This window comes from Trachemys scripta, chromosome 9 (assembly GCF_013100865.1).
Source record: "Trachemys scripta elegans isolate TJP31775 chromosome 9, CAS_Tse_1.0, whole genome shotgun sequence".
Lineage (NCBI taxonomy): Eukaryota > Metazoa > Chordata > Testudines > Emydidae > Trachemys > Trachemys scripta.
In genome coordinates this window covers 12,978,088-13,003,805 of record NC_048306.1, presented here as the reverse complement: position 1 = coordinate 13,003,805, position 25,718 = coordinate 12,978,088, and the positions used below count along the sequence as shown (strand labels likewise).

Here is a 25,718-nt window from a genome sequence, read left to right as displayed (position 1 = left end):
CTTCATTGCAGTTAACCCAGACTCTGACCCCTAACCCAGCTCCCCTCCACACACTAAAACCTCTCCCTCACATGGAGTGGTGCTTTCTACCTAGGCACACTACTCACACTTGTGGGGGGGGAAGGAAGGGGGGAAAATGTCACTAGACCAACTCCCTTCTGTGGGCATAGCTCTCCATTGCCTTCCCATAACTCCTCCTGGTTGCCCAAGTTCTCCCCCAATTCACAAGGAATAAGAGTGGCTCAGTTTACTGCAGCATTAAGCAGAGGATAGTCCCCCCACAAGTCCTAGTGCCTCACCTGAGCATGGATACACTTCAGTGGACATGCTTGGGTAAAGTCTTGCTGAGTGGCTGCTCACAGCTGGGCAACAGGACCATCCTGGGTGCTCACAATCAGGTGTGAATCACTAGTTCGCTCTGCAGGGAGGACATACCCATACCTGACTGTTTTGTTTGTGTTCTTAAATAGGGAGTCAGTAGTTTTCAGCCACTTCCTTGAAATTCTTACAGAGAGCCTAGTTTTCCAAGTGAGTTACTCCCTCATGCCATTGCATACCTGTCCCTGGGAGTTCTGGCTACATCAGACATGGGTTAAACCATTTCTGGCTCCTCTTATCTGCCTAGAGAGTGGCTAGTTTAAAGCTCAAGCTTTCACTAGCACCAGTGGGCGGGGGGCACAGGCAGGTACTGCTGGCCTCTTATCAGCTACCGTATCTATGCAGGCACTGGAGCTCCATAGAGATTTGAATTAAGATGCTAGTGCAGACAAGGTCTGTACATATTCGGGATTGTTCAGAAAGTGGTGGTTTCAAAAGAGATTGTGGCTTTAAAGGAAACAGTCAAAGTTAAGTAGCATCCCTTCCCCTCCCTCTCAAAAAGGTACATCAAGAAATGTGCTACTAGGAAACAGGGCATAAGCATTAGAAATTTAGATTTACCTGGACTATGACATCCCCTTAGGCCCCCTCAAAGTGCTACTATGTAGTTACTATGCTTCCTCCAGCATTTCCTCCAGTGCAGCAGCTGAGACAGTTTACTGAGAAGAGGGAAAGCAAGTACAACACTAGTAGAGTTGGTTCTGGATTTTTTTTTTTTTTTATTTCCTCAGACTTGTTATTTAAACAGGAGTGCCTGAAATAAAAACATTTGAGTCCCATCATCAGGGGAATGACTTGATAAAGACAGAGGTCAGGTGAGCATGACAGCTGCCCTTTGCCAAAGAATATGGATACCAGTTGTAATTGATACAGTTTCGACAGTCCATGAATGATCAGAGTAAGTTACATAATACAACATGCCAGTTCACAAGAGGAAGTAACTTAAGTGTACTTCTTGATTTCATCGTACAATACTAAGACAAAAGCACCACCCATTCCTCTGAGTACATTGGACCATGCACCCTTGAAGAACGCCTTGGACCCTTCATCACGGGCAATCTTTCGCCAGCAGTCAATTGTACCCGAGTACATGATGTCAGCTGTGGAAAGTACAGAGATTGTTAGTGAGAGGAGTCTCATGGCCAAGCTCCTTGTCCAGGTCAGTAGTGGCTCAGCAAGGCTGCCAGCTTTGAATGACTACACTTGCACCACTAACCGCATCTCAGGTCTATACTGAGATGTAATAGGCAAGAATTTGAGTTTCTCTGTCTATAGCAACTGCACTAACATCTCAAGTGCTTGGTTTAGCAGCTGCATAAAGGCAAGTCTTCCCTGCAAATTACCCCAGGAGATATGCTGCTCTCCCATCCTCATGGCTTATACTAGAAGCACCACCATCTGCTGGGAGTTCTTCTGCCGCTTGTTTATATTCAACAAATAGAGTGTCTGGATGTATTCTAGCAAAAGGGCTGCAGGGTCTCATGGAGCAAGGAACTCTAGCTCTAATCCTGGTCCAGCCAGTGATTTGCAGCACATTCTGGGAACGATGGACTACTTCTCCTATAAATGGAGAGCATACATCTCAGAGTATTGAGAGGACTTATACTCGGAATGGTACAACTGCTAAAGCAATAGACAATCTGACTAGCCAGGGCATCAAAGGAAACCAACATCCATTTACAAGATCCCTCTTCTGAACCATGAAGTCCTGCCTGCCCAAACCCTTCTGATCCCATGGGCCTTGGAACACAGATGTAGAGTTCTCTGCACCCATCTTGCATCTCCGGACAAAAAATGTTTCTTTGGGAATGCTCACCCCCATTATGTTCTACATGGGAATTAGATACATACTTGCTTTACGCCCTGACTGCATCATCATACGACGACGGACAGTATCAAATGGATAGGAGGTCAAACCAGCAACAGCAGTAACTGTCTGAGCAATCATCCAGCTGATAAAGATGTGGGTGTTCTTTGGGTCAGGAAGCATTCCTATGGGAGGGAGGAGATGTTATAACACCAAAGGAAATCTGTTTTTGCATTAGAATCTAGAGTTCCTTCTAAAAGCCTTAATATTGTTGTTTAGCTTCTTATGCATTTTAAGAAGTTAGTTCAAAGGACCTACCCTTCGCAGTGTCATAGATGCCAAAATAGGCAGCTCTGTAGATAATGATACCCTGAACGGATACATTGAAGCCTTGGTACAGGCCCTTAAGACCATCAGACTTGAAGATCTTGACCAGGCAGTCACCAAGACCCTTGAATTCTCTGTCGGCTCCAGCTTTACCCACATCAGCTGCCAGACGGGTACGGGCAAAGTCAAGAGGGTAGACAAAACACAGAGATGTAGCACCAGCAGCACCACCAGATGCCAGGTTACCAGCAAAGTAACGCCAGAACTGGGTTCTTTTATCAACGCCACCCAGAAAGATCTGCTTGTATTTGTCTTTGAAAGCGAAGTTGAGGGCCTGAGTAGGGAAGTATCTGATCACATTAGCCAGGTTGCCACGCCAGAAGGACAGGGCACCCTGCTCTTTGGGGATACGGACAACACAGTCAATGATGCCCTTGTATTGCTGGTCTACTGCAATCTGCTTGCTTGCATGCTGCACCTGTAAAACAGTAAAACAAGCTGGATTAATATCACTGTGCTGATAAAATTACAAGCCTGAATATCTGGATTTATGATGTTTCATGGTTTTCACTTGGTAGAAATGTTTGCTTTAATTTGCATTTAATAATTAGCATCTGATTCCAGGGTCTGGATAGACCGTCTTCCCCTACAGAGGGGAAGTACATTTGAAGGATATCCGTTTAGACTAAAAATGCTGAAAGCTTGTTATGAAATGAAATAAGCCTGGTCCTATGAAGCTAGAGGAATTATAAATGAAAGCATGACAGATTTAGTAGTGAAAACATGAATTACTAGTAAACAAGAATGAGGATAAAATTAAGCGTGGCTCTCTTAAATTTGGTGAAGAGACAAGCTAGAGTGAGTTTATTGTTGAACTTTGCTCGTTATAACTAGGTGTGGAAGGATTATATTTGTACCAGTAAACAATGATTTCACTGCACACACAACTAACAATCACAACTTACAGCTAAGGCAACATAAGAAAAATGCTGCTTGAGACCTCACAGTTTGCGTTAAGGATGTTTACTCAAGGATATCCGAACACTTGGTGTTGGTGGTTATAAGGCTTTAACTTTTTGAATCTCATTGACTACTGTCATTAAATAATTGTCTGACCTCCCATAATTTCCCTACAACTGCAAAAAGTATTTATCAATTTAAGACCGATCAATATTATCGGTCAAAAATCATAAATAAAAATTAAGTTTGCCAAGCCTAGTTACACCAGAGTGTCATGAAAGTCCCAGGCTGCTTCAGTGAGAAACGTCACTGTCCTCTAAGCAGATGTCAGTGCAATATAGACGCCTGGAATGCAGAGATGGTAAGTGCTGAATTCCAAGGTTATCACCTGCCATTCACTTGACCCAGAAACAGGAAGTGCTATTGTCTTAGGGTGGGGTGGTAAGAATGACCTTTCTGGCTCCATTGAGAAGTGGTAGGATTTTCTAGAGCAGCCCTCCTCCGTACACTTGTCAAACTTTCATTAGAATGATGTGACAATAAGGAGGATTACCTCCTGGGGGACAGTCAGAAAGAACACCTTTAGAGCAGAACTGCACGTGAATTTCTTTTCAAAAGCAAAATAGGCTTTGCTACGTTGGATTTTTCCATATTACCTAAAAGGCAGCAATTTACCGTGATCCAGCCCAGATCAGAGTTGCATGGGCTGTCTACTTTGGAGCAAAGCTAAGTTAATAGCCTGCTTTTATCTTTTTGGGGATGTGGGGTCGTGTGGCCTGGAAGGTCACCGGTTTGCTGTCCTGAGGCTCGGTATTGTGCTTGCTTGGCTCTGCGCGCTGGTTTTACCGCATGATGCTTGGAAGCGGCGAGTCAATGGAGGCTCACTCGGGGGTCCGAGTCCCCAAGGCTGGGCCAGGGGGCACAGCTGGGCCCAGAGCACGAGGACGATGCAGCCTTAAGAAGCCTCCAGCCCAGAGGGAAGGAGCCGGGGCGGAGGCTGCTCTCACCCCCCTCCGCGCGGAGCCGGCCCCGGCCCCGATTGCATAAGCGGAACTAGCTGGCTCCGGCAGCCGATCGAGGCAGGCGGGTGGTTTCCGGCTCTGCCCGGCTTCTCTGCGCCTGGGGACCCCACAGGGGCTGGGGAGGGAGAGGCCCCAGCTCGCTCTGAGCCCCGCACACCGGGCCCGATGGGGCCCAGCCGCCCGCAGGGCCAAGGAGACCGTCCCCTTGGGCAGGGCGAAGCCGGCCGGGGGGCAGCGGAGCCTCGCCCCAGGCACAGACCGGGGGGTCGTGCTGGCTGCAGCGGCCCGGCCCCCTCGCCCAAGCCGAAGCAGCCCCTGCTCCGGGATGCCCGGGCCTTCCCTCTCCTTGCAGCGACCTTGGGAGGCGGATCAGCGCGCCGGCATCTCCTTGGCTCGCGGAGGCACCACGCGGCCACGTCCCAGCTCCAGACAAAGCTGCGGCGGCGTCCCGTCCACACACCCGTCCACAGGATTTCCCCGAGCCCAGGGCACTCGGGGCCCGCCCGCCTGCACCAAGCGGGCACGAGCCCATTCATCCCCCGGGGCGAGCGCCCAGCGCCCCGCGCGTGCAAGCCCTGCCGCCCCGCGCGCCGCCCCGGGGCACGTCCCAAACCCACCTGCAGAAGCAGCTTCACTCTCTCGATGGGGGCGACGGCTGTTTTGGAGATGGCCGCGGCCACTCCCCCGGCCAGGAAATCCTTGGCGAAGGACAGGGCGGCATCGGCCATGGCGACGGGGGCAGGTTAATAAATTAAAACCAGGGAGCGTAAGGCGACTGCTGGGGGACCCGCGGGCTCTGAGACCGAGCTGCTGAAATGGCCGGTTTATATACAACCCCCGGGCTCCAGCGAGCGGGGGTGAGGCTCGCGGAGCGACGCACGGCAGCTTCCCACCCCGCTGATTGGCTTGGAGCAGGAGGGCTGGGCCGGGGAGGGACCGGCTGGGAGTGGGGGGGGCCTTGGGTGTCACCTCCCCCCACGTGACGCTGTGGGGCCTGCCAATGGGTATGTGGGTCGGAGGGGTCTCCAGCGTCACGGGGCGTGGGGGGGGCCTGGCAGGGCCAGGCTGGGCTCTGGGTTTCAGTGCGTGACGCCAAGCGAGAGACTGTTCCTAGGCAACCCCCGGGGAAATACAGAGCGGAGTGCATCTGCCAACGCTGGATCAGCCTCTGACACCATCGCCATGGAAACAGGGTTGGGCTGGGAGCACCCCCACAAAACCCAGCATCAGCCCTGAGTCACTGATCACAGGCGCCTGGGGGGCAGAGAGATGGGTGGGCACCGAGGTGCACATGTTGTGGGGGATGCTTCCCAGAATCACGGTCATCTCAGAGTTCTCCAGTTTTGGGTGGGGCGGGCAGAGGTAGAACAGCCCACTTTAAATCTTAATCTCATCCATGGACCTTCCAGTGAAGGTCTGTTCCCTGCATATTTTTTTCAGTGCCTTTGTCCAGTCCACTTTTTGTTACATCACACTCAAGCCATCAAACGTGGTACCTGAATTTAATCTCTAGGGTTAAGAATTTCTACAAAATTGTAAAAAAAACCCCACCTCATAAACAGGAAATAATACGATATGAATGATCAAGACTAGCAAATAATACCATCAGTTCTTCCCCTCACAGCTGATCAGGAGAAACTTGAAGGCTTCATTCCACACATACGCATTACAGGAATATATGAGGTGAGCTTTCATGTCTTTCATAAAACCATAATTTCTTGACAGAAAGCTTAGGAAAACCGCTTTTGCCCAGAGTCATAGAGGCTTAGGATACAGTGCCAGTTTAACTATTCAGACAAGGGGTCCATGCCCAAAAGCCTGCCAGTGACTAGACAATAAAATAAGTATCAGCCTTAGGACTATAATTCAACTGAACAACTGATGGGGTGAAGAACAAAGATAATTGTGCCTGTGGGGTGTGAGTGTGTGATTCTAATATGCAGTTAGTGGAGTGAGCAGTCAGCATGGGGGAACTGAACGGTCATCAGCCGGGATGTTAATACAAGGGATCAGGATCTCAGTTTTAGATGTTCCCTGCTATCTTTGTTAGTGTAGGGTGCTAAGCCTGGACCTCTATCCAAATTTCACTTCAGTTACATTCTGCCTACCTGTTCCCTCTCCACTTTCATGATATTCTTCACTTCTTATATGCTATTGGACACTCTTATAGAGGTCTAGCATTCTATACAAACAGTGCTTCATTCAGTGCTGTGTGAAATACTCCTGGCATAGTCTTTAGGGGTGGTGTATGGCTTAGTGTTTGGGGTCATACTTTATAAATGATTAACAAATATAACTATGTTACAATATAGATGGTTATAAGCACATCAGAAGAAGGTGTTAAAGATGGTTACAAGTAACTGATTGACTTGCTCTACTATCAACTGATCATTTATTAACCCTCTACATTTTGTTTATAAATGGAACATTAATATAAAGGACAAACCTATTGGTGACCTAAATAAGGATATTAAGAATCTGGTTGCTCCCCCTGACATCTACAAGTGAATAATAACCTGTAGATATTGCACAGTGTACAGCTTTGAGTTTTGCTGAAATTAATATAATTGTTTATGAAAGTATTTCCCTTCAGGTAGGAGGAATCAGATCAAGATTATTCTAGGAAAATGAAATTGGTAGAAAGTGCTAAGGTAGCAGAACCCATCAACAACAGTTAGGATGGAACAGTCCTAGGGCCTAGTCAAGTCTGCCAAGCACGTCAACCAGCTTTTTATCAAAAATATGAGATAGATTAGTCTATCTCGGTTAACTTTGGGCAGCCTTTCTAGGCTCGGCTCTTCTGAACACAGTCTGACTGTCTACTCTGCTTTTTCTGATACATCTCTTTATTAGCAACTGCATGCATAAAAGTATCTATTAAAAACATTACCATTCTAAGCTAAGGGAATACAGTGTGCTGGATTCATCAGAGGATTGGGAAGCAAGAAAGGACAAATTCCAATCCCAGTTCTTCCAGGGTCTTGGTGTGCGGTCTTTAGTAAAGCCCTGAACCTTTCTGGATCAAATTCAGCTCTGGTATAATTGGAAGCAACTGTAGTTGAAAACACCAGCTTACAGCAGGGCTGAACGTGGACAAAGAAGACAGGGAGAGCCATTTGTTAAATGGGGTCATTAATACTTAGCTGATACAGGGCTGCGGTAAGACTTTACTCATCATTGTAAAGTGTTCTGCTCTCAAGGGCTTTATTCCTTACATCTAAGATTGAATTTAACCACCCCTTTCTACCCATTGCTTCTTTACAATTCCCCAAGTAAGCAAAGGTTTCTCTCTCTGTCAGGGAGGATAGCTCATTGCCACTGACTACCCTTTGCCTCACAGAGCCTGAGTGATAAACATTGCAATGAGGGCACCTGGAATCAGGGATGCTGTGCCAGATGCAACTGGGTGTCACAATGCTGCATAGAGAAATTTTATACTTTCCCTGGAAGAATCAGGATCCCAGCAACCATTTCTTACTGATCTGAGGGCTGGCCCCTGAATGACACTTATCGGAGCTGGGAATAAACCAGTTCTCATGCTGTAGCATTCCATAGTGTTTTATATCTGTGAGGTCCCCTCCTCAGAAAAGCATGACAATGCATTGACTTATAGGTCACAGCAGGTAAAAGGGACCACCCCTGTTTGTGTCTGTAAAGAGATGGTGAGGTTAAGTAGCATTCTAAGCTCTGACCATAAAACTGTCATCTCTGAAAATTAATTTAATATAAAATACACCTTTAAAAATATTGACAGACATATAAGAGTGTTAACACTGAAATATCTAACGCGTTTGGTATCTGTATTTTTCACACAGTAGTAGGTAGAGTTAGTCATAACAAAATGAACAGAGCATATAAACAGTCTTGTTTTTCCCCCAAAGCGGAAATAATTCAGATACTTGCAGAAATATACTAGGGTGGGCAAAGAGATCATCATTTCAGCGCTGTTTCACATATTATTATTCTTTCTTGGCAAAAGTATCTTTGCAGCATGTTTTCATCTTTCTTTGCAACTGGGGACACAGAAAATTATTCAATTCTCAAATAAGTTTTACAAAAGCTGAAAACAAGAATTAGGAGGACAACAATGTGAATTATGTGGGGAGAAATATTGCATATCCAGAATGCCAAGTCTATATTGTATCAGTAACAGACAGATTTCAGTAAAAATGCGTACCGAGTATATTTTATTCTATTTTTAACCATATCTATTCTGAATTCTATGTGTTCAGTGCTCTCAAGTGTTACAAATGTTTTTAAACTTCCCTAATATTTTTAAATAAATCATAATTCATGATCATGGCTTACATCACTTATTCTCTGCAAGTGGTTTTAGCATTAAAAAGCTATTCAGCATTGAAAAATCCCCAAATGAGTAGATTTCAAGTTCCAGTATTGTAGCAGTTTCACAATGTGTGTGTCCTTCAGATAAACTTGAATGGATTGTATCAATTCACTACATGAGTTACAAGGTTTATTCATGTTTGACATGGTGGTTTCAATCCCAGGGAAGGCCATACAGTAAACTGAGGTGTTGCTACGTTGCTACCTCTAGTGCAATGTGTCTTCCTTTTTGCTACGCTTTCTTCAGGTTGTAGACTTGGCAGAGAATGACTGCAACATACATTTGTTTAATGGACTTTCCAATGTCAATTTTCAAGAGTTGGCTTCGGTGGCTCAAAATTTCCTCTTCGGAGAAACTTTAATTCTTGCAACTCTTGTGGTTGTAAACTCTGGTCCACTCCAGGAATTAGCTTGTAGCTTAAGGGAGATTCAATATAACCATTTCTGTAGAGACAGACCCGCTTGCAGAACTCAAAGGTGCTAAACATAACACCATAGTATGGGACAATCTGGGGGGGGAAAAAAAGGATTGAAATCAGTTAGTAATTTAGAGTCACTATCAATATCCTCTACTCAGTTACAAAGCTAGGATTTATAGGACTTCATTGTTGATTTGGCCTCATCAGGCCAACTGAGAATTTGATCCTAAATTAGTTGTGTCATTCTACAGGTACCGGACTGAGTTAAGACTTGGTTTATTATATGCACAACCCAATTATAGCAAATTAGTGTGAGGAAATGGGCTTGTGCTGAACTTTAAAACACCACCATGTTTAAAACAGTTAAGATTTGTTTGAACAGGAAATTGGGGATGCATTTTGTATGTGGCAGAAACGCGTCCTTTCTTTTGTCCCAAGCAGAGTCAATGAAGCTATGCTGACTTACAATAGCTGAAATTCTGGCTCTTTATGTTTAGCCATTTTCCCTGCTCTCTCTCTCTCTCTCTGTTATTTCCCAAGTGTGTTTGAATAAACTTCCATAAGAACATAAGAATGGCCGTACTGGGTCAGACCAAAGGTCCATCTAGCCCAATATCCTGTCTACCGACAGTGGCCAATGCTATTGTTTCGACTAATTTGCCCGATACTGACGTTAGACTTACCGGTCTGTAATTGCCGGGATCACCTCTAGAGCCCTTTTTAAATATTGGTGTTACACTAGCTAACTTCCAGTCATTGGGTACAGAAGCCGATTTAAAGGACAGCTGACAAACCTTAGTTAACAGTTCCACAACTTCACATCTGAGTTCTTTCAGAACCCTTGGGTGAATGCCATCTGGTCCCGTTGACTTGTTAATGTTAAGTTTATCAATTAATTCCAAAACCTCCTCTCGTGACACTTCAATCCATGACAGTTCCTCAGATTTGTCACCTACAAAAGCCAGCTCAGGTTTGGGAATCTCCCTAACATCCTCAGCCGTGAAGACTGAAGCAAAGAATCCATTTAGATTCTCCGCAATGACTTTATCGTCTTTAAGCGCTCCTTTTGTATCTCGATCATCAAGGGGCCCCACTGGTTGTTTAGCAGGCTTCCCGCTTCCATCAAAAGGCTCTGCCACTTCCTCGAATGCTTTTGATGAGGATGGTATCATATGAAAGTCAGCAACTTGCAGTTGGCCATTAAGACCAAACCAATATAGCTCAAACAGCTATATTGTAACCAGAGTACAGGCAAACCTCTACCATTGCTGTCACAAACTATCTAATCAACACGCTGTTCATAAGGTGAGGAGAAGAGGGACATCATGTGTGTTACAGTCCCAACCACCAATTAGTTGGTCATGTGTCTCAGATCGTATTTAAATACAGACTGATCAGAATGGAGGAAATCCGCACCTTGAGCAGATTGGCTGTGAGTCCACACCAGAGTCCGAGTACGCCCTTGGTCTTTACAGTTTGCCTAAAACAGTCAACCATGCCAGTAAAATGGACATCAACCCCTCCATAATGGGGAAGGCAAGGACTCTGAGCCTGTTCAAACAAAAACCACAACAGGTTAATTATTTTTAATTGAGTTGATTTGTTTGTTTATTTCCTTCACTTCTACAGGTGTTCAACACTTAAATGCTGAAGCAGGAGGCCTGTGTCTATTTACCATGCTTTAGTCAATTATATTTCAAAGAATTAACAATTCTGCCTGAGGTCTTATTGAAAGGCAACCGGGGGGGGGGGGAGGGAATANCCCCCCCACCGCGTGGTTAACAGCGGGGAACATTTCTGGTCCGAATAGCAGGAACGGGCGCCTCTGAATGTCCCCCTTAATAAAATCACCCCATTTCAACCAGGAGAGCTTTCTGGAGATGTCCCTGGAGGATTTCCGCTCCATCCCCATACACGTTAACAGACTTGCTTGCTTTTTTTTGTAATGTTTACAAATATTTACAAAGTTACACTCACCAGAGGTCTCCTGTGTGCCCTGAGGGTCTTGGGTGAGTTCGGGGGTTACTGGTTCCAGGTCCAGTGTCACAAACATATCCTGGCTGTTGGGGAAACCGGTTTCTCCGCTTCCTTGCTGCTGTGAGCTACCTACAGTACCTCCATCGTCATCTTCCTCGTTCCCCGAACCGTCTTCCCTGTGTGTTTCTCCAGTGAGAGAGTCATAGCACACGGTTGGGGTAGTGGTGGCTGCACCCCCTAGGATCGCATGCAGCTCCGCGTAGTAGCGGCAAGTTTGCGGCTCTGCCCCGGACCTTCCGTTTGCTTCTCTGGCTTTGTGGTAGGCTTGCCTTAGCTCCTTAATTTTCACGCGGCACTGCTGTGTGTCCCTGTTATGGCCTCGGTCCTTCATGGCCTTGGAGATCTTTTCTAATACTTTTCCATTTCTTTTACTGCTACGGAGTTCAGCTATCACTGCTTCATCTCCCCATATGGCGAGCAGATCTCGTACCTCCCGTTCGGTCCATGCTGGAGCTCTTTTGCGATCCTGGGAGGACTCCATGACGGTTACCTGTGCTGATGAGCTCTGCGTGGTCACCTGTGCTCTCCACGCTGGGCAAACAGGAAATGAAATTCAAACCTTCGCGGGTCTTTTCCTGTCTACCTGGTCAGTGCATCTGAGTTGAGAGCGCTGTCCAGAGCGGTCACAATGAAGCACTGTGGGATAGCTCCCGGAGGCCAATAACATCGAATTCCGTCCACACTACCCCAATTCCGACCCGCAAAGGCCGGTTTTATCGCTAATCCCCTCGTCGGAGGTGGTGTAAAGAAACCGGTTTAAAGGGCCCTTTAAGTCGAAAGAAAGGGCCTCGTTGTGTGGACGTGTCCAGGCTTAATTCGGTTTAACGCTGCTAAAGTCGACCTAAACCCGTAGTGTAGACCAGGCCTAAGTTTAATTTCCTTTTCCAAAAAAACATGGAGCAGTGCTGCTGAATGACAAACAGCTGCCTCAGTACCTCAGAGGTGGCTGCATTTCACTGGTGGGTAAGTGAGGCCTATAGATGCCTCACCTTTCACAGAGAGATGTTTATTTAGCTTAATTCGCTAAGCAGCTTGAGATCCTTATTTATTACTCCTAGCATCCTGCCTCCTTGGAGAAAAGAGGTTATAGAAGAGCAAAGTAGTAGTAGTTATTACCAACCAGCTCAGGACTATTAAATCTGTTCAGTTCCCGGGGAGGCTTCACAAGGCTGAGGAAGGGTCAGCTATGACCAGTCCTACTGCTAATTATTTTTATTGCCTTTTCATGTAAGGGAAAAAAAAAAAACCCTCAAATCAACAACAAAACCTGCTGTACTACAAAATGTTAACACCACAGTTTTACGATGACAACCATATGGATAGTCCGTTTCCAGGCGTCTTTGGGGTTTCTGAGAGAAATGCCTCTAAGTGGTTGGGCCAGAGAAAAGCCAACTAGAGCTTTGGCAGAAGGAAAATCTCACATTTCACTGAGGCAAGAATTGCGCCCCAACTGGCCAACATTGTTCCAGGGACTGTAGTTCCTAAGGCAATAGGGCTCACGTATCTTGCTCTTTAACAACCTCAGAGACTGAACTGTATTAAGTATAGGTTTCAGAGTAGCAGCCGTGTTAGTCTGTATCCACAAAAAGAACAGGAGTACTTGTGGCACCTTAGAGACTAACAAATTTATTAGAGCATCAGCTTTCATGGGCTACAACCCACTTCTTCGGATGCTTGCCAAATAAATAAATAAAAAGTTGACATGGCCAGTAACTGGAAGTGATTGCAAAGAAAAAGCCCATAGAAAACAAATGGACTCTGATGTGACCCATTTGGCAACACTCCCCTCCTAGTCAGGCTAGTCATGAGTTCAGGTTTCACTCCAGGACTTGGGCTCATACCCAATACTAACACTACAGTACCAGAGAGGGAGTTTGGGATGGTGATAGGAATCAGAAGTTAGAAAATACAAATTAGTTGAGTAGTCCCATTGCTTTGCAAACATACAAGTGTAGGGAAGAAGAGAAATGCTGCATTGATGGAGGTATTGTCCTTCTTATGAAATAAGACAACAAATATGTTCCTGATGCACTGAAATCATCTGATCTACACCCAGGATGAGTTTGGCCTTTTAAGCACAGATCCTTTCTGCTTGTCCGGAAGTGACAGAGCATGTTGGAAGTTCTCAGGGCACTTTTGAATCTCTCTCTTCATCTATGCAGAAGCAGAACACCACACTTTGATGCCAATTAAAAAATATGTAAACAGATTAAACTATGCAGATTCAGGTGGATTATACAAATAAATACTTTTGGGGTTGAATTAACAGGACAAATAGAGACATGGTCCCTTTCACAATAAAACCCAGAGTATTTAAAATGTATTGTGTACTAACAATGGATGTCCATTATACAAAGTACAGTATTTAAGATTTAAAACAAAACAAAAAACAGTATTGTTCCTTATTATTTACACTGTGTAATATACCACTCTACTCATTCAAATAGTTTCATCTTTAAAAGGTTCCAAGGCACCGGCACATAAGGAGTTAAATAATAAACAGCTTTTGTGCAAAAGGTCCTAAAGCATGTATGCTTTTTAGATGTCATGTGAATCACATGACCCAGAAGTTTTTTAAATAAATTGGCTCATGATTCAAATAACTTTCATATTCCCAGCTGGCAGGAAAACCAAATCTTGTAAATAGCAGGGATGCTATAGTACAAGAGGACTCAGAGATTGGCCTTAAAGCACTGGGAAACATCCCACTGCCTAAGCTCTCTCTGTACAAAAATGACTCACACTTAGGTAGTGTTGGAATGTAACTATCTGACAAACCCGAATTTCAGTGGCTCACACGGAGAATGCTTTTTATAATAAAAGACTATTGGATCCCATTTCCTTGTCCAGGCTTTGCTTATAACCCAGTTCTAAGAGTTGTGTTAGGCTGACATTTAGCACCCAAGGCCCTAACTAAGGAGCTATTTTAACAAAACAAAAATATTATATGCAAGTTCTTTATTGACTTCAGATTACGGTGCTCCATGGGCTCTAAACTGGGTTTAATGAATGGTCAGCCAACCCTATAATGCAGTATGGCCCTTAAAGGTTTCAAAATCTGCTACTGCAAATTCACAGTACTTAATCACTTTTTATTAATAAAAAATTACATTTGCATAGCACCTTTTATCCCAAAGCACTTTACAAACTGATACAGGGAGCTGGAACAATTTGTATAGTGGGGGTGCTGAGAGCCATTGATCCAAACTGTAAATCCTGTATATGATGGAAACCGCTTCAAACCAGGGGGTGCTGCCACTCCCCCATTACCCCTGATTCCAGCACCTATGAACTGATAGATATAATGTTTTCACCTCCCAGCTCATAAAATTACACCCAATATTAATGCAATTCCCCACTGAAAAACAGCCACTTCCAGTCCATAGCAACCCTGCACAACTGTTTAGGACAGGAAGTGAAGAACATCATATCCATTTGTTTTTGATTGCTCCAAAAAGGACAGTTACAGTCCACTGAATACATAACCTGGTGTTAAAATGGTATGGAAGCATCTTCACATGATGCACTCCAACATGTTACCTTCCTGTGAGAGGTTTCTTCATAACACACGGAATGGTGTGCAATCAATGCCACACATATACACACACACATATATATATATAAACTGAATCCTATAATAGCTGTAAGGAATGGCCTCTGTTAGGCTTAGTCTTCTACACTAGAGAAGGTTTGCTGGTCTAGCTATACCAGCAAACCCTCCTAGCTGGCTGAAGGTAACAGCAGAAAGAGATAATCTTGAATTCACTTTAATAAAGGTGCAAGGTTCTCTGGTGCAGTATTAGATATTCATCTGGGAAACTGGATTTTGGTTTAAACAACTCCTCAATATCTTTCATGCTACTGATGGAAGATGAGAGTACCAGTAATTGGCAATTTTTATTTGGATTTGAATTAGCTTAGAAATGTTAAGAGAGTCCTAAGGAAGCAATTAAAAAAAAAAAAAAAAAACCTCAACAGCCCTTCTCCTCCTTTAACGTTTCCTTTTAATATTTGCAAACAAACATTGCATCATTGTGCTAGTGCATGACAGCCCAATAAAGACATTAATTAGAAATTAGCTACAAATAAAAATGAAACTGATTGAACAATGAAAATAATCTAAACTGAGCGAAATCCAAAAAGTAAGTGAAAAAGTAAGAAATAATTTTGAGGTTTAATGTCTATGGTGTTATATGCAACACAAATTTATTTAATATATACAATTTTTAAACCTAAAGTGACCCCTATAATGCCAATGGAACACAAATCAGCTATGCAAAATTTCATTACATTTTAATGTGAAAATTTTAGTGAGGTTTTCAGCAAATACTTGGATTCAAACAAAGATTTCAAAGTACATGTTAAAAATATCAACTCAACACCCACTAAGTTTTTCTTCTAAACTTCGAATAAAAGTAATCCAGCTATTTCCTTTTTCAGTCATTAGGTTTGTATCCTGTCTTCCAATACATTGTGCACTATGATGGCCTATGATAAAGGCCATCTCATATTGGAGGGAAGGATCTAGTCTTAGGTTCTCTTTCACCTAAGCAATAATTTACTTATTTCTTCTAAAAGTTGATAGCACAGAAAGTGTTACTGAGAAATTCCCCTCTGACTAACCCCATCCTCTAGATTCACAATATAAGCCATATGTTCCATGCCAAAACATGCATACTGTACCTCTCAATTCTCTAACATGCCAATCAGGAGCGAAATGAAAAAAAGGAAGACAAAGGGATAAAATTAGGATAATCACAATAGAGAGAGAGGGCTCACACATTCAAAATGACTAATTAGAATTAGTTTCTAATTAAAAAAATCAAAAAGCATTCGACTATATTTAGGATCAAATATAGCAACTTTAAAAAAAAAAAAGCTAAACATGGTAACGATAACACTGAGGGTGAAGTGGGGAAGGGGAGAGCCCTGGTTACAGGAACAAGTTTGACAGAGTAAATCACCACCAAAATATAAAATAATGCAGAGTCCGATTCTGTTCCATTGAAGTCAGTGACAAAACTCCTACTAAAAAAAGAAGAACAGGAGTACTTGTGGCACCTTAGAGACTAACAAATTTATTAGAGCATAAGCTTTCGTGGACTACAGCCCACTTCTCTGAAAACTCCTACTGACATCAGTGGAGCAGGATCCGGCTGTAGATCTGCAACACTGGAAAGGATGGATCAACTGTGATCAAAGGATGACTGTGATAAATGTTAGTAGTACTTAGTCCTTACATAGCGGTATGTCTCTTCAAAGCACTGTGCATACAACTCCTAACTGAGGAAGTATTATTCAGACACGGAAATAGATGGCGTTCAAGTGATTTGCCCAAGGCTGTCTAGTAAGTCGGTTACAGAGCTGGGATTAGAACTCAAGTGTTCCTAGGTCCCAGTCCTAATCTCACTTCCTTGGATCAGTGCTGCAGTTCCAGACCACTGCTGTATTAGTGGGGTCTAGGCCTTGTGGGGGATCTTCCTGATGGTTGTCCAGTTCTCTCTCTTGGGGGATCTGAGAGAGCCTTGAGACTCCCCAATTTCCCCTGCCCAACACCAATATTGATCCACTGGATCTCCTTGGGCAGGAAGACTGGTGAGACTCCTTTGGCAGCCTGCTAGTTTCATTCCTGAAGTCCATCAGAGGGACTCCTTGTGGCCCCAAGTCCACCCCAGAGTTCTCAGCTCCTCCTCACCCAGCAAGCAAGAGTCCAGGTCTGTGAAATGAACCAGAATTTCCCCATGTGCCACTGCAGAGCATACTAGCCTACTGGGGTAGCTAAACATTTCAGTACATCACATGTTTCTTTTCCCCAGTGAGTAGGCTCACCAGATGGAAACAGATCAGAAGAGACAGTTGGGACAGAATCATGGTTACGAAAGGTATTAGCTCCTCCCCTTCGCCCCCCCCCCCCATTGTTTTCCCCAGAGTACCTCTGGGATGTTCCATTTTCCCACTCCCCTTTCTAGGTCCCACCTTGTCACTGCCCTTCTGATGCTGATATCATCATAGCTACTCTGCACTCCCTAACGCACTGACTCCTCTCTGTATTGGGGACAGAGCATTCCTCCTTCAGAGCGCTCCCAGGATCCAGTCCACGTCCCATTGAAGGCAATGGGAGCCTTTCCATTTGCTTCAGCAAGAGGTGATTCAGGCCCTCAGCAGGCGAGATCAGTGGAACTGATTCCCCACAAGGTTGGCAACATGCTTATGCTAACTTTTAGAAACAACTTCTTAGACCGCTTCAACCCAGCTTCAGCCAGGCTTTTTACTTGGCAGTTTGAGCAAGTTCAACCACTCCTACTTAAAATAACAAATCAGGATTGGTTGAATTTATATGTATCCTCCTGCCTTCCCCACAGTTTGTTAGTAAAGTGTTATGGGGAGCTGGGGGTCTTTAAGCTCAAAAAAAAAAAAAAGCACCTTAAAACTGTAAGGCACTTGACAAGTATATAAATTGCAGCAAAGGCGAAAACAAATAACTGTAGAACAGAGAAAATATTTATATTTTTGATCAATTTCTTCTTTTCGGTCATTTTTTGTAAATACATTTATTTGCTGGAAGTGTAGGACAGTTCTCCACAGAGATAGGGCTAGGTGACCAAACAGCAAATGTGAAAAATCGGGACAGGGGGTGGGAGGGTAATAGGAGCCTAATAAGAAAAAGACCCAAAAATCGGGACTGTCCTTATAAAATCGGGACATCTGGTCACCTAGATAGGGCAATAAACCCAGAGTTTCTCAACATTCTTTACAGGAGTACCCAACAGAGAGCAGCTGGCATTTAGCTATAAAAAAAAACCCACCAACACTGGTGAAACAGCACAACCTAGTGGCTGAAGAGAAATTATTTTTTTGCTTCCCCAACTGTACTGCTCCAGAGGAGCAAACTATAAATGGACCTTTTTAATATAAGACCAGAAGCCTGAGAATTTTCTCTCTCACTAGCTATGAAAACTTAATGCACAAGTTACTGGTAAACTGAAATGTAGGTGGTTATGGCTAACAAGAAAAGCATGAGAATATGACCTGGTCCCTGCCTAATTCTCTATGGACTGTGCTAGCTATGAACGTATGTGGAATGTATGTAGGAACTCCAACACGGGGAACAATACAAGCAACTCAAGTGGTGAAACAAGCCAACCATTTCACGTGAGTATGGAGAGGGGGGAAAAAAAAAAAAAAAAAAAAGAAGGCAAAGGTCTGGATTCAGGACAGAACGGTAGGGAAAAATCAGATTTCACACTATTTTTGGGAACTGTGTTACAACTGTCCTAAAAACCAATACGGGAATTTAAATCCCAGTTTGAACTGTGGGGGAACTAGTTTTCCTTATTAAACTATTTGGCAGAAGCATGAGTTTAGTAGATCTGAGGAGAGAACCAAAAGGAAGGGCTATTCCCACTACTGAACGTTCATCATACTAGTCCCAAAGTTTGTGCTCATGTAGGGTATCAGACACAGGGTGCATCTACACTGCAAAAACCACCATGCAGCAGCGAGTCTCAGAGCCCAGATTAACTGACTTGGCTTATGGGGCTTGCGCTATGGGGCTAAAAATAAGGTTTCAGAGCCAGGCTCCAGCCCGACCAGGGAATATCTACAGTGCTATTTTTAGCCCCATAACGTGAGCCCGAGTCAGTTGATGTGGGCTCCGAAACTTGGCACTGTGGGTCTTTTTTGCAATGTACAAGTACCCTGGGAGCCTTAGAAATGAAGCCCCATGTTTACTTTTTGAATCGAGAAGCAGTGAACACTTCCACTTCAATAGGCCTGAACCCTGACTCAAAGGGGCCTCCCCAGGTAGTCTCCATCCCTTTTGTTTGGCTTCCATCCTGAGATTGTCAATAAGGCTACCAATTATGATGGGAGCATTTATGATGTGGATACCTGCACACCAAGAGCAGGATATCAGCTCATTTGACATAGGCCAAGCAGCCACCAGTTGATGACATGTCTGTTACTCTGATGATGGTGATAAAGTTTTAATGAAAATAAGGTAACATCAAGAAATATTGTTGATCTCATGATACCACTTAAACTGGTCTTAACAAAACCTAAGCCAAAAAATTCTCGGCCATTACTGCCAGGAATAATTAAACCCCTCTAAGGATTCACTCTTGGTAAAAAAGACTCACAATCAACAGGCTAATGTCTGGCCCCAAACTCCTGAAACTAACACTGACCATATGACCACCACCAAAATGGTAACAATAACGATGCTCTCCGTACCTGCATTTTCCTCTTTACGGTCTCAAAGGGGAAGGAGAGTGTCTGTGCTACCCCAGCTGCTAAGCAGCCATTTATGAAGTTCTGAAGAGGAGAGAAGCGAAAGTTGGGCTCTTGCCATATTTTATTCAGATTGATGTAAACAAAGAACGAGCCAGCAGAAAATGGGATAGCACCTATAAAGCAAACCAGACAGAAAAGATTCATGTGAGCATACAACACAGTATAATGAGAACTTACATGCTTCCTCCTAGCCTTGTCTAAATGCCAGGGACTGTAAACCAGTTTAAACCCTGCTTTACTCACTTAGATCAGACTTAAATATCTAAAAACCTTTACTTGTTAGATATTCATTTATCAAGGGGACTTCTTCTTATTTAAAACTCAGGTTTTAGGGTCCAAACATAGCATTAGGTATTTACGTTTACAACAGGGCTTGTATATTGTGTTGGTGTCTCTTACTGTTCTGATCTTGTGAAAGGTCAATCTTTTGTTCCACTCTTCACACAACGGGGTTGCACTTTAGCCCAAATTGATGAGTGACATTCTTCTCTCTTGCCTGGCATACGATTTCTGTTTTCTGCTGTCACTAATTTTAAGTTTTGCTTGTAAGCGGTTAGTGCTCATTGTTTTTTGTCAGAATCAATTTATTTAAACATTTACGGTATATTAAAATGTGGTATTCTGCAAAGCTACAGAGTAGAGAGTCAATAACTATTTTACAAAATAAATAAAAATGCCCCATCTGCCTCAAGTAAAGAGGAATGCCACTGCTTTGACTCGTCTTTCAAGAGTACCATATTACACCCACAGTGCACTATGGGTACACATCATTTTTCTTAAGTAAAGTAAAGGAGGAATAGGCTGCCTCTAAATGCAACCAGGTAATCCAGAAAAGCTAGGCCAGTGTATCTTCTCAAATTCTCTTAGCCACACCCATTAAAGATAATGGCAGCATTTGCTCATAATTTAGACACAACTCAGCTACAGCAGAAATAACAAAATTGTGAAACAAGTTGTGAGCTATAGAGCTTTATACATCTAGATGTCCTTTAGAGAGTCTTTTTACTGCTTGCACATTTAAAATGAACTGGGAAAACTTACAGGTGCATCATATTGATGTTTCAATACATAATGTACAGTAAAGCTAAAAAAAAAAAAGACTCTTTCCCATTATTAGATTACCTAATACAGTCAGCGAAACACCGCGATAAAGTGCCAGGAATCCTTCTTGATGATAAATTATGTAAAAAGCATGAAGAATCCCTTTGTAAGACGGCTCCAACCGGTTCTGCACTATGAGTCGCGTTTTTACCACATCGGTAGGGTAAGTCACTATGGTTGCAACCATGCCAGCCAGGCTTCCGGCCATGATGGCACTCCACTGGGAAATGTGGCCCAAGTCATCCGTAAAGAGCATGACAAACCTAGAAGAGACAGATAAAAGAGGAACTATTAATTATGACTCAATAAAAATCAGGCATAAAAATGAAGCTAGTTCTTGATGTAATTGTTCTTCTGTCCATCAGCTTATTTGATAATAAATAATACTTAGAATTTCAATGATGCATTTCATCCAAGGGTCTCAAAGCACATTACAAATCCTGAGCAAGCCTCAAAACCTCCATGAAGCAGGTAATAACAATTGTAAACAGGGGGTAAACATGGGCACAGAGGTCAGAATGACTTGCCCTATGGTCACAAAGCAATTCAGTGACTGACTCTCAGTCCCCAGATATAACCACTAACCAAAACTCTCTCAATTTTCTTGGCTAGGAAGCACCAGCTCAAGAAAAACTATGAAAACTGTGAAGGGATGTCACACTGTAGTAGTTCAAAGGACCGCTGGTTTGCTTTTCAAAAGAATTCTGGTTTAAAACACAGGTCAGTAAATGAGAACCCTAATGAGAAGCAGCACCTCAGTCCCTCCTAGTCTCTGCCTGTGGCACATAATACTCTGGTCTCCTGTGGGCTGTAATACTGTGGTTTACTTTTGGTGGTTGGGTTTAGTATGCGGGTGCTGGGTGGTGTTTAGTGGCCTGTGATATCCTGGAGGTCAGATAATCTGGTGATCGCTTTTGGCCTTAAATCCTAGGACTCTGTATTTACATCTACTGAGACGAAAGTTACTATAACTCAAAACACTACTGCACAGACTTCATATGCTAAAGGAGTTGACTCACTGTTTCAGTTATCAACAGGAGATCTGAGATGTGACTACTTCTCTCTACCAGTGTTTCCAATATACGGGCTACTCCAGAAGAAGTTATAGAAAAAATATGCAGAAATCTTCATTACAATCCTGAGAGCAGCAGAACATCCATTGTTTCATTGTCTCAGGGTTAGAAGGGCTTCTCTTGCTCAGGGGGAAGACTCACGCTCAGGCACTACATTGTGTCAAGGATTAAGTCTAGGTTTGAGTTTGCTATTAAAACATCAACATTGGCATGTTTTGTATTTTTCCCCCAACTCACTGGTAGCGTCCTGGAGTCTTCAAGGGTAGTCTGTGATTCTGGCATTTGTGATTCAGAGGACAGGACTTACTCCAGTGCACACATTACTCAAATCAAATTAGAAATGTAGAAATGAGCATGATGGATATCATGCAAGCAGCAGGAAGTGAGCAAAGGAAAAGTCAGAGGGGAGTCAGAGCCTAGGGAGCAGCTCAGAAGGGCAGGGAGGGTGTGTGTGTGTGTGTAATTAAATTCCATCCTTTCCCATCAAGCTACCATTCCCTGGCTCAAAACATTCAATAACTTTCTAGCCAGACCATGTCCTTTTTGGACTAAATATCATTAGTGTTTATCTCTGTCTGCTGTTTTGTGTCTGTGCATGGTATTCCCCTCCTAGGAATCTCACAAATAAACCACAAGCTTAATGCATTAGAGTGGGAGTGTGTGAGTAATTGTACTTGTTTTTGCCTAACAGCTCCTCTCCACTTGTAGCAATTGACAGAGATCTGCTGGGTAAATGAGAAGAGAAAGAAAACTGTCCATCCTCTCCTCTGAGCAGCTTGCTGACCCAGCGAATAGTGGGTGCATTGTTTCAAGTAACATTCAGTCAGTCCATCTAAGATTCACAGAATTGTTACAAAGCAGGAGGACCTAATAAAGCTGCTTGAGTCCAAATCTTGGTGCTCCACTAACCCATCTTCATCATGAACTGCACATGCAGAGCAATGATGATTCACTCACTGCCCGGTGAAGAACAAGCACATTACAAACAGTGGATGGCATCAGTGTGGGTCGAGTCCCCTGTGGAGTGCCTGATTGGACAGCAGGAAAGTGAGCCCACTCCTTTTCCTTCCCCTCCCATCCAGTTTGGGAAGCCAATGAACTGGAATAACCCCAGCCTCCCAACCATGCAGAAGCATACATCCTGCACCCAGCTGACCTCAATAAACCAACTGGCAAAAAGCAAAAAATCCACCCAACCTTCAAACTAGGGTGACCAGACAGCAAGTGTAAAAAATCAGGACGGAGGTGGGGGGTAATAGGAGCCTATATAAGAAAAAGACCCAAAAATCAGGACTGTCCCTATAAAATCGGGACATCTGGTCACCCTACTTCAAACAAACAGGCCCACTGCTTCAGAGACAACTGGAGGCTTTGCAACAAACAACTGACTGCAAACTGCCTGACAGAAAAGGAAATCCTAATAAACCACGCATGTCTGCTGAGTAATGTTGACAGAACTACTTCATATTGGCAAACACTCCTCTCTCTCTGCAGCATTATTGCCTCTAGTGGCTGTTTCTTATTAAAAAAGGGAGTTTTAACATGTAATGTTGTACAGTAGTTTTAAAGACTCTGTGCATAAAGATTAGAGATCCCCATTAGGCTAGCATTACAGCTATAAAAATGAAGGCTCTTAGTTATGAGTCTGGTAAAATTAAAAAGAATGTTCTTGTTCATTTTTGTATATAGGCTCATTTAATACAGATTTGTGAAAAACTAAAACTAAATACAATTAACAGTGCTTAAGGAACAGATGATAACTGCAACCTACTGTGACCTTAATTAAAAAAAAAAGTCCCAGTAAATCACATAGTGAATGGAACATTTACAGGATTGTCAAACTGTGATAATTTGAAAGATATACGACTCTGTACATGTTTGTCTGGGAACACTAAAAGCTACTGGAATAATTGAAAGAGCAAAATTATCACAAGAAGGAGAAACTTTGAACTTCCTTAAAGGGACACAGTCAATTTGAAATCTAGCCAATTCAAAACAAAAGTTAAAAACAACAGCCTATGGTTTGGTTTGAGTTTTACAGTCATAATTTTCCCCTTTTTAAAAAATATGCATCTTTCCCCTGCTGCTGTACTAGAGACAATCACAAACAGGGGAAACTGACTACAACATTGAGGCCTAGAGTGGGAGTATACAGGGAACAGAGAAACTGACAACACACTGTCCAGCCAAGTAAACTGAAAAAAAATAAAAATAAAAAAAATTAAGTGGAGCCACATCTTTTTTCCTAATCTCTTTCAATTACAGGAAATGTAAGTGTTACTGAGTGCACTTAGTCAAGAGAGATGACATATTTTCAAGCAGAAGTGGGAGTTTTAATATGAGGAGTCTCTGATGTTAATCTAAAACGAGAAAATCTCCTTTCCAAATGAGATCTGCTAGGTCAGCACATGCTAAATTGTAGAAAAACGCAAGGAAACAGGTTTCATACTAAGTCAAACTGGAAAAAGTCTACTTGCTGACCGAGACGTGAGGTTTCTTTTGACAAATACCCATGATCAAACTCATCCTAAAGCGTGGGCCGGTCTGGATGGGTAAATTTCCAGATGATTTAAATCCGGATCTCAACTCGGTCAGCAGAGTAAACATGGCAGGAGGTCCCAGTCCTCAGCCTCCGAAATGGTTAATCTGAGACGTAACAGGGCAACTTGTGCTGCCTGTACCCTGGGAAACCCCTTTGCAGGAGCAGGGCAGATCCTGGCAGCGCCCATAGCCCCCCACCCCGCTGGGGCACCAGGCTGCCCATCCCAATTGCCCCCCTTGGCAGCAGGCGGGCCGAGCCCGCAGCGCCCCGCGCTTACCTGCGGTAGGAGGCGAGCTGCAGGGCGCTGTAGGGGAAGAGGCGCAGGCAGGCGGTGAGGTTCCCCTTCCACAGGGCCCCGATGCCCTCGGCCCGGCAGACGCTGCGGCCCGCCTGCCAGAGCCCCCGCCAGGGCGGGGAGGTGCCCACCTGGGCCAGGACGGTGAGCAGCTCCAGCGGGGCGGTCAGGCTGAGGCTCAGCGCCCCGGCCAGCCCGGCGCAGCCCAGCCGCTGGCAGCCGGTCACCCGGCCGTCCCGCTTCCAGGTGGCCATGGCCCCGGGCTGCCCCTACCGCCTGCCCGGCTGCATGGTGCCCAGGCCGGGCAGCTGCGGGCTCCCTCCGCCTCCTCCAGGGACCGGGAGCCAGAGCGGCGGCCAGGCCTCTCTGCGGGCCCCGGGAGGCGGCGCCCCACTGCCGGGCGGGGCTGTCCCTTCGCCGGGCTGGGCGGGCCCCGGAGCTGCCAGCATCGTCCCGCCCCCAGCGCTTCCCCTGGCCCTTTATTGTTACCGAGGGGCCCCGAGGCTCCTGCCCGCCCCACGCAGGGAGTCCCGGTCCCCACTGGGCTGGACCTGCCGCCCGAAAGCCCCTGGCCGGCCTGGGAGCTCGGGGGGGCCAAGCACGTGGAGATTTAGCGTTTGAGGCCAGGCCTAGGGGAGAGTTAGCTGGTGTGTGAACTCGCTCAACTCCAGCCTATCGTCTCCATTATTAATGGCACTTCATGCGGGGCCCGTATTTGGTGCTGGGTCCAGCCTGTCAAGTACCGCCTCCCTCCGATAAGGATCTGGTTTGCAGCCAGGGTAGGAGGTGATGCTGTCCAGGCCGGATGGAGGGGGAGGATGCAGTGGTACCCGGGCTCCTGAAGGAAGACAGTAGTTCTAGCAAAGCTATTCTTAGCTCTGCCCCACAGCCTTTACTCTTAGCAGAAACATCCCTCCTTCAGCGGTCTCTGTAGCGCACAGCCAGGGGGGATCCACGCCTATGATCTTGCTATGAATATACAATTACTTCTCATCCCAGTTGAGATGTCCCCTCTCCTTCTCTGGGGTTTGCCTTATCCTGCAGCTTTATGAGGTTTGCCTCTATCTGCTCAATAGATCACTGCTTTGGATCTCTCCTACACCTTAGCATAGTGATTTCCT

At 44.5% G+C, this 25,718-nt stretch overlaps 2 protein-coding genes across 2 annotated transcripts; both read right to left on the bottom strand.

Annotated features, from left to right (window-relative positions):
• Positions 1-1,072: 1,072 nt before the first annotated feature.
• On the bottom strand, positions 1,073-5,305 carry SLC25A5 (solute carrier family 25 member 5). The gene is made up of 4 exons (XM_034782319.1): positions 5,112-5,305; positions 2,504-2,990; positions 2,230-2,370; positions 1,073-1,478 (listed from the first exon to the last, which is right to left on the bottom strand). The coding sequence occupies exons 1-4, from the start codon at positions 5,220-5,222 to the stop codon at positions 1,321-1,323; spliced, it is 897 nt and encodes a 298-aa protein (XP_034638210.1). The 5' UTR covers positions 5,223-5,305; the 3' UTR covers positions 1,073-1,320.
• Positions 5,306-8,201: 2,896 nt separating this feature from the next.
• On the bottom strand, positions 8,202-24,991 carry SLC25A43 (solute carrier family 25 member 43). Its single transcript, XM_034782083.1, has 5 exons — positions 24,580-24,991; positions 20,709-20,950; positions 19,527-19,699; positions 10,674-10,808; positions 8,202-9,347 (listed from the first exon to the last, which is right to left on the bottom strand). Exons 1-5 carry the CDS (start codon positions 24,849-24,851, stop codon positions 9,144-9,146), a joined length of 1,026 nt encoding a protein of 341 aa, XP_034637974.1. The 5' UTR covers positions 24,852-24,991; the 3' UTR covers positions 8,202-9,143.
• Positions 24,992-25,718: the final 727 nt, after the last annotated feature.

Coding starts and splice junctions, on each gene's coding strand:
- SLC25A5 (XM_034782319.1), bottom strand. CDS start 5,222: ATGGCCGATGCCGCCCTGTCCTTCGCCAAGGATTTCCTGGCCGGGGGA. Junction 2,371..2,503: donor CATCTATGACACTGCGAAGG/GTAGGTCCTTTG, acceptor TCCCTCCCATAG/GAATGCTTCCTGACCCAAAG. Junction 1,479..2,229: donor GCAGTCAGGGCGTAAAGCAA/GTATGTATCTAA, acceptor TACTTTCCACAG/CTGACATCATGTACTCGGGT.
- SLC25A43 (XM_034782083.1), bottom strand. CDS start 24,851: ATGGCCACCTGGAAGCGGGACGGCCGGGTGACCGGCTGCCAGCGGCTG. Junction 20,951..24,579: donor CAGCTCGCCTCCTACCGCAG/GTAAGCGCGGGG, acceptor TGTCTCTTCTAG/GTTTGTCATGCTCTTTACGG. Junction 10,809..19,526: donor CCGTAAAGAGGAAAATGCAG/GTACGGAGAGCA, acceptor TTGTTTGAACAG/GCTCAGAGTCCTTGCCTTCC.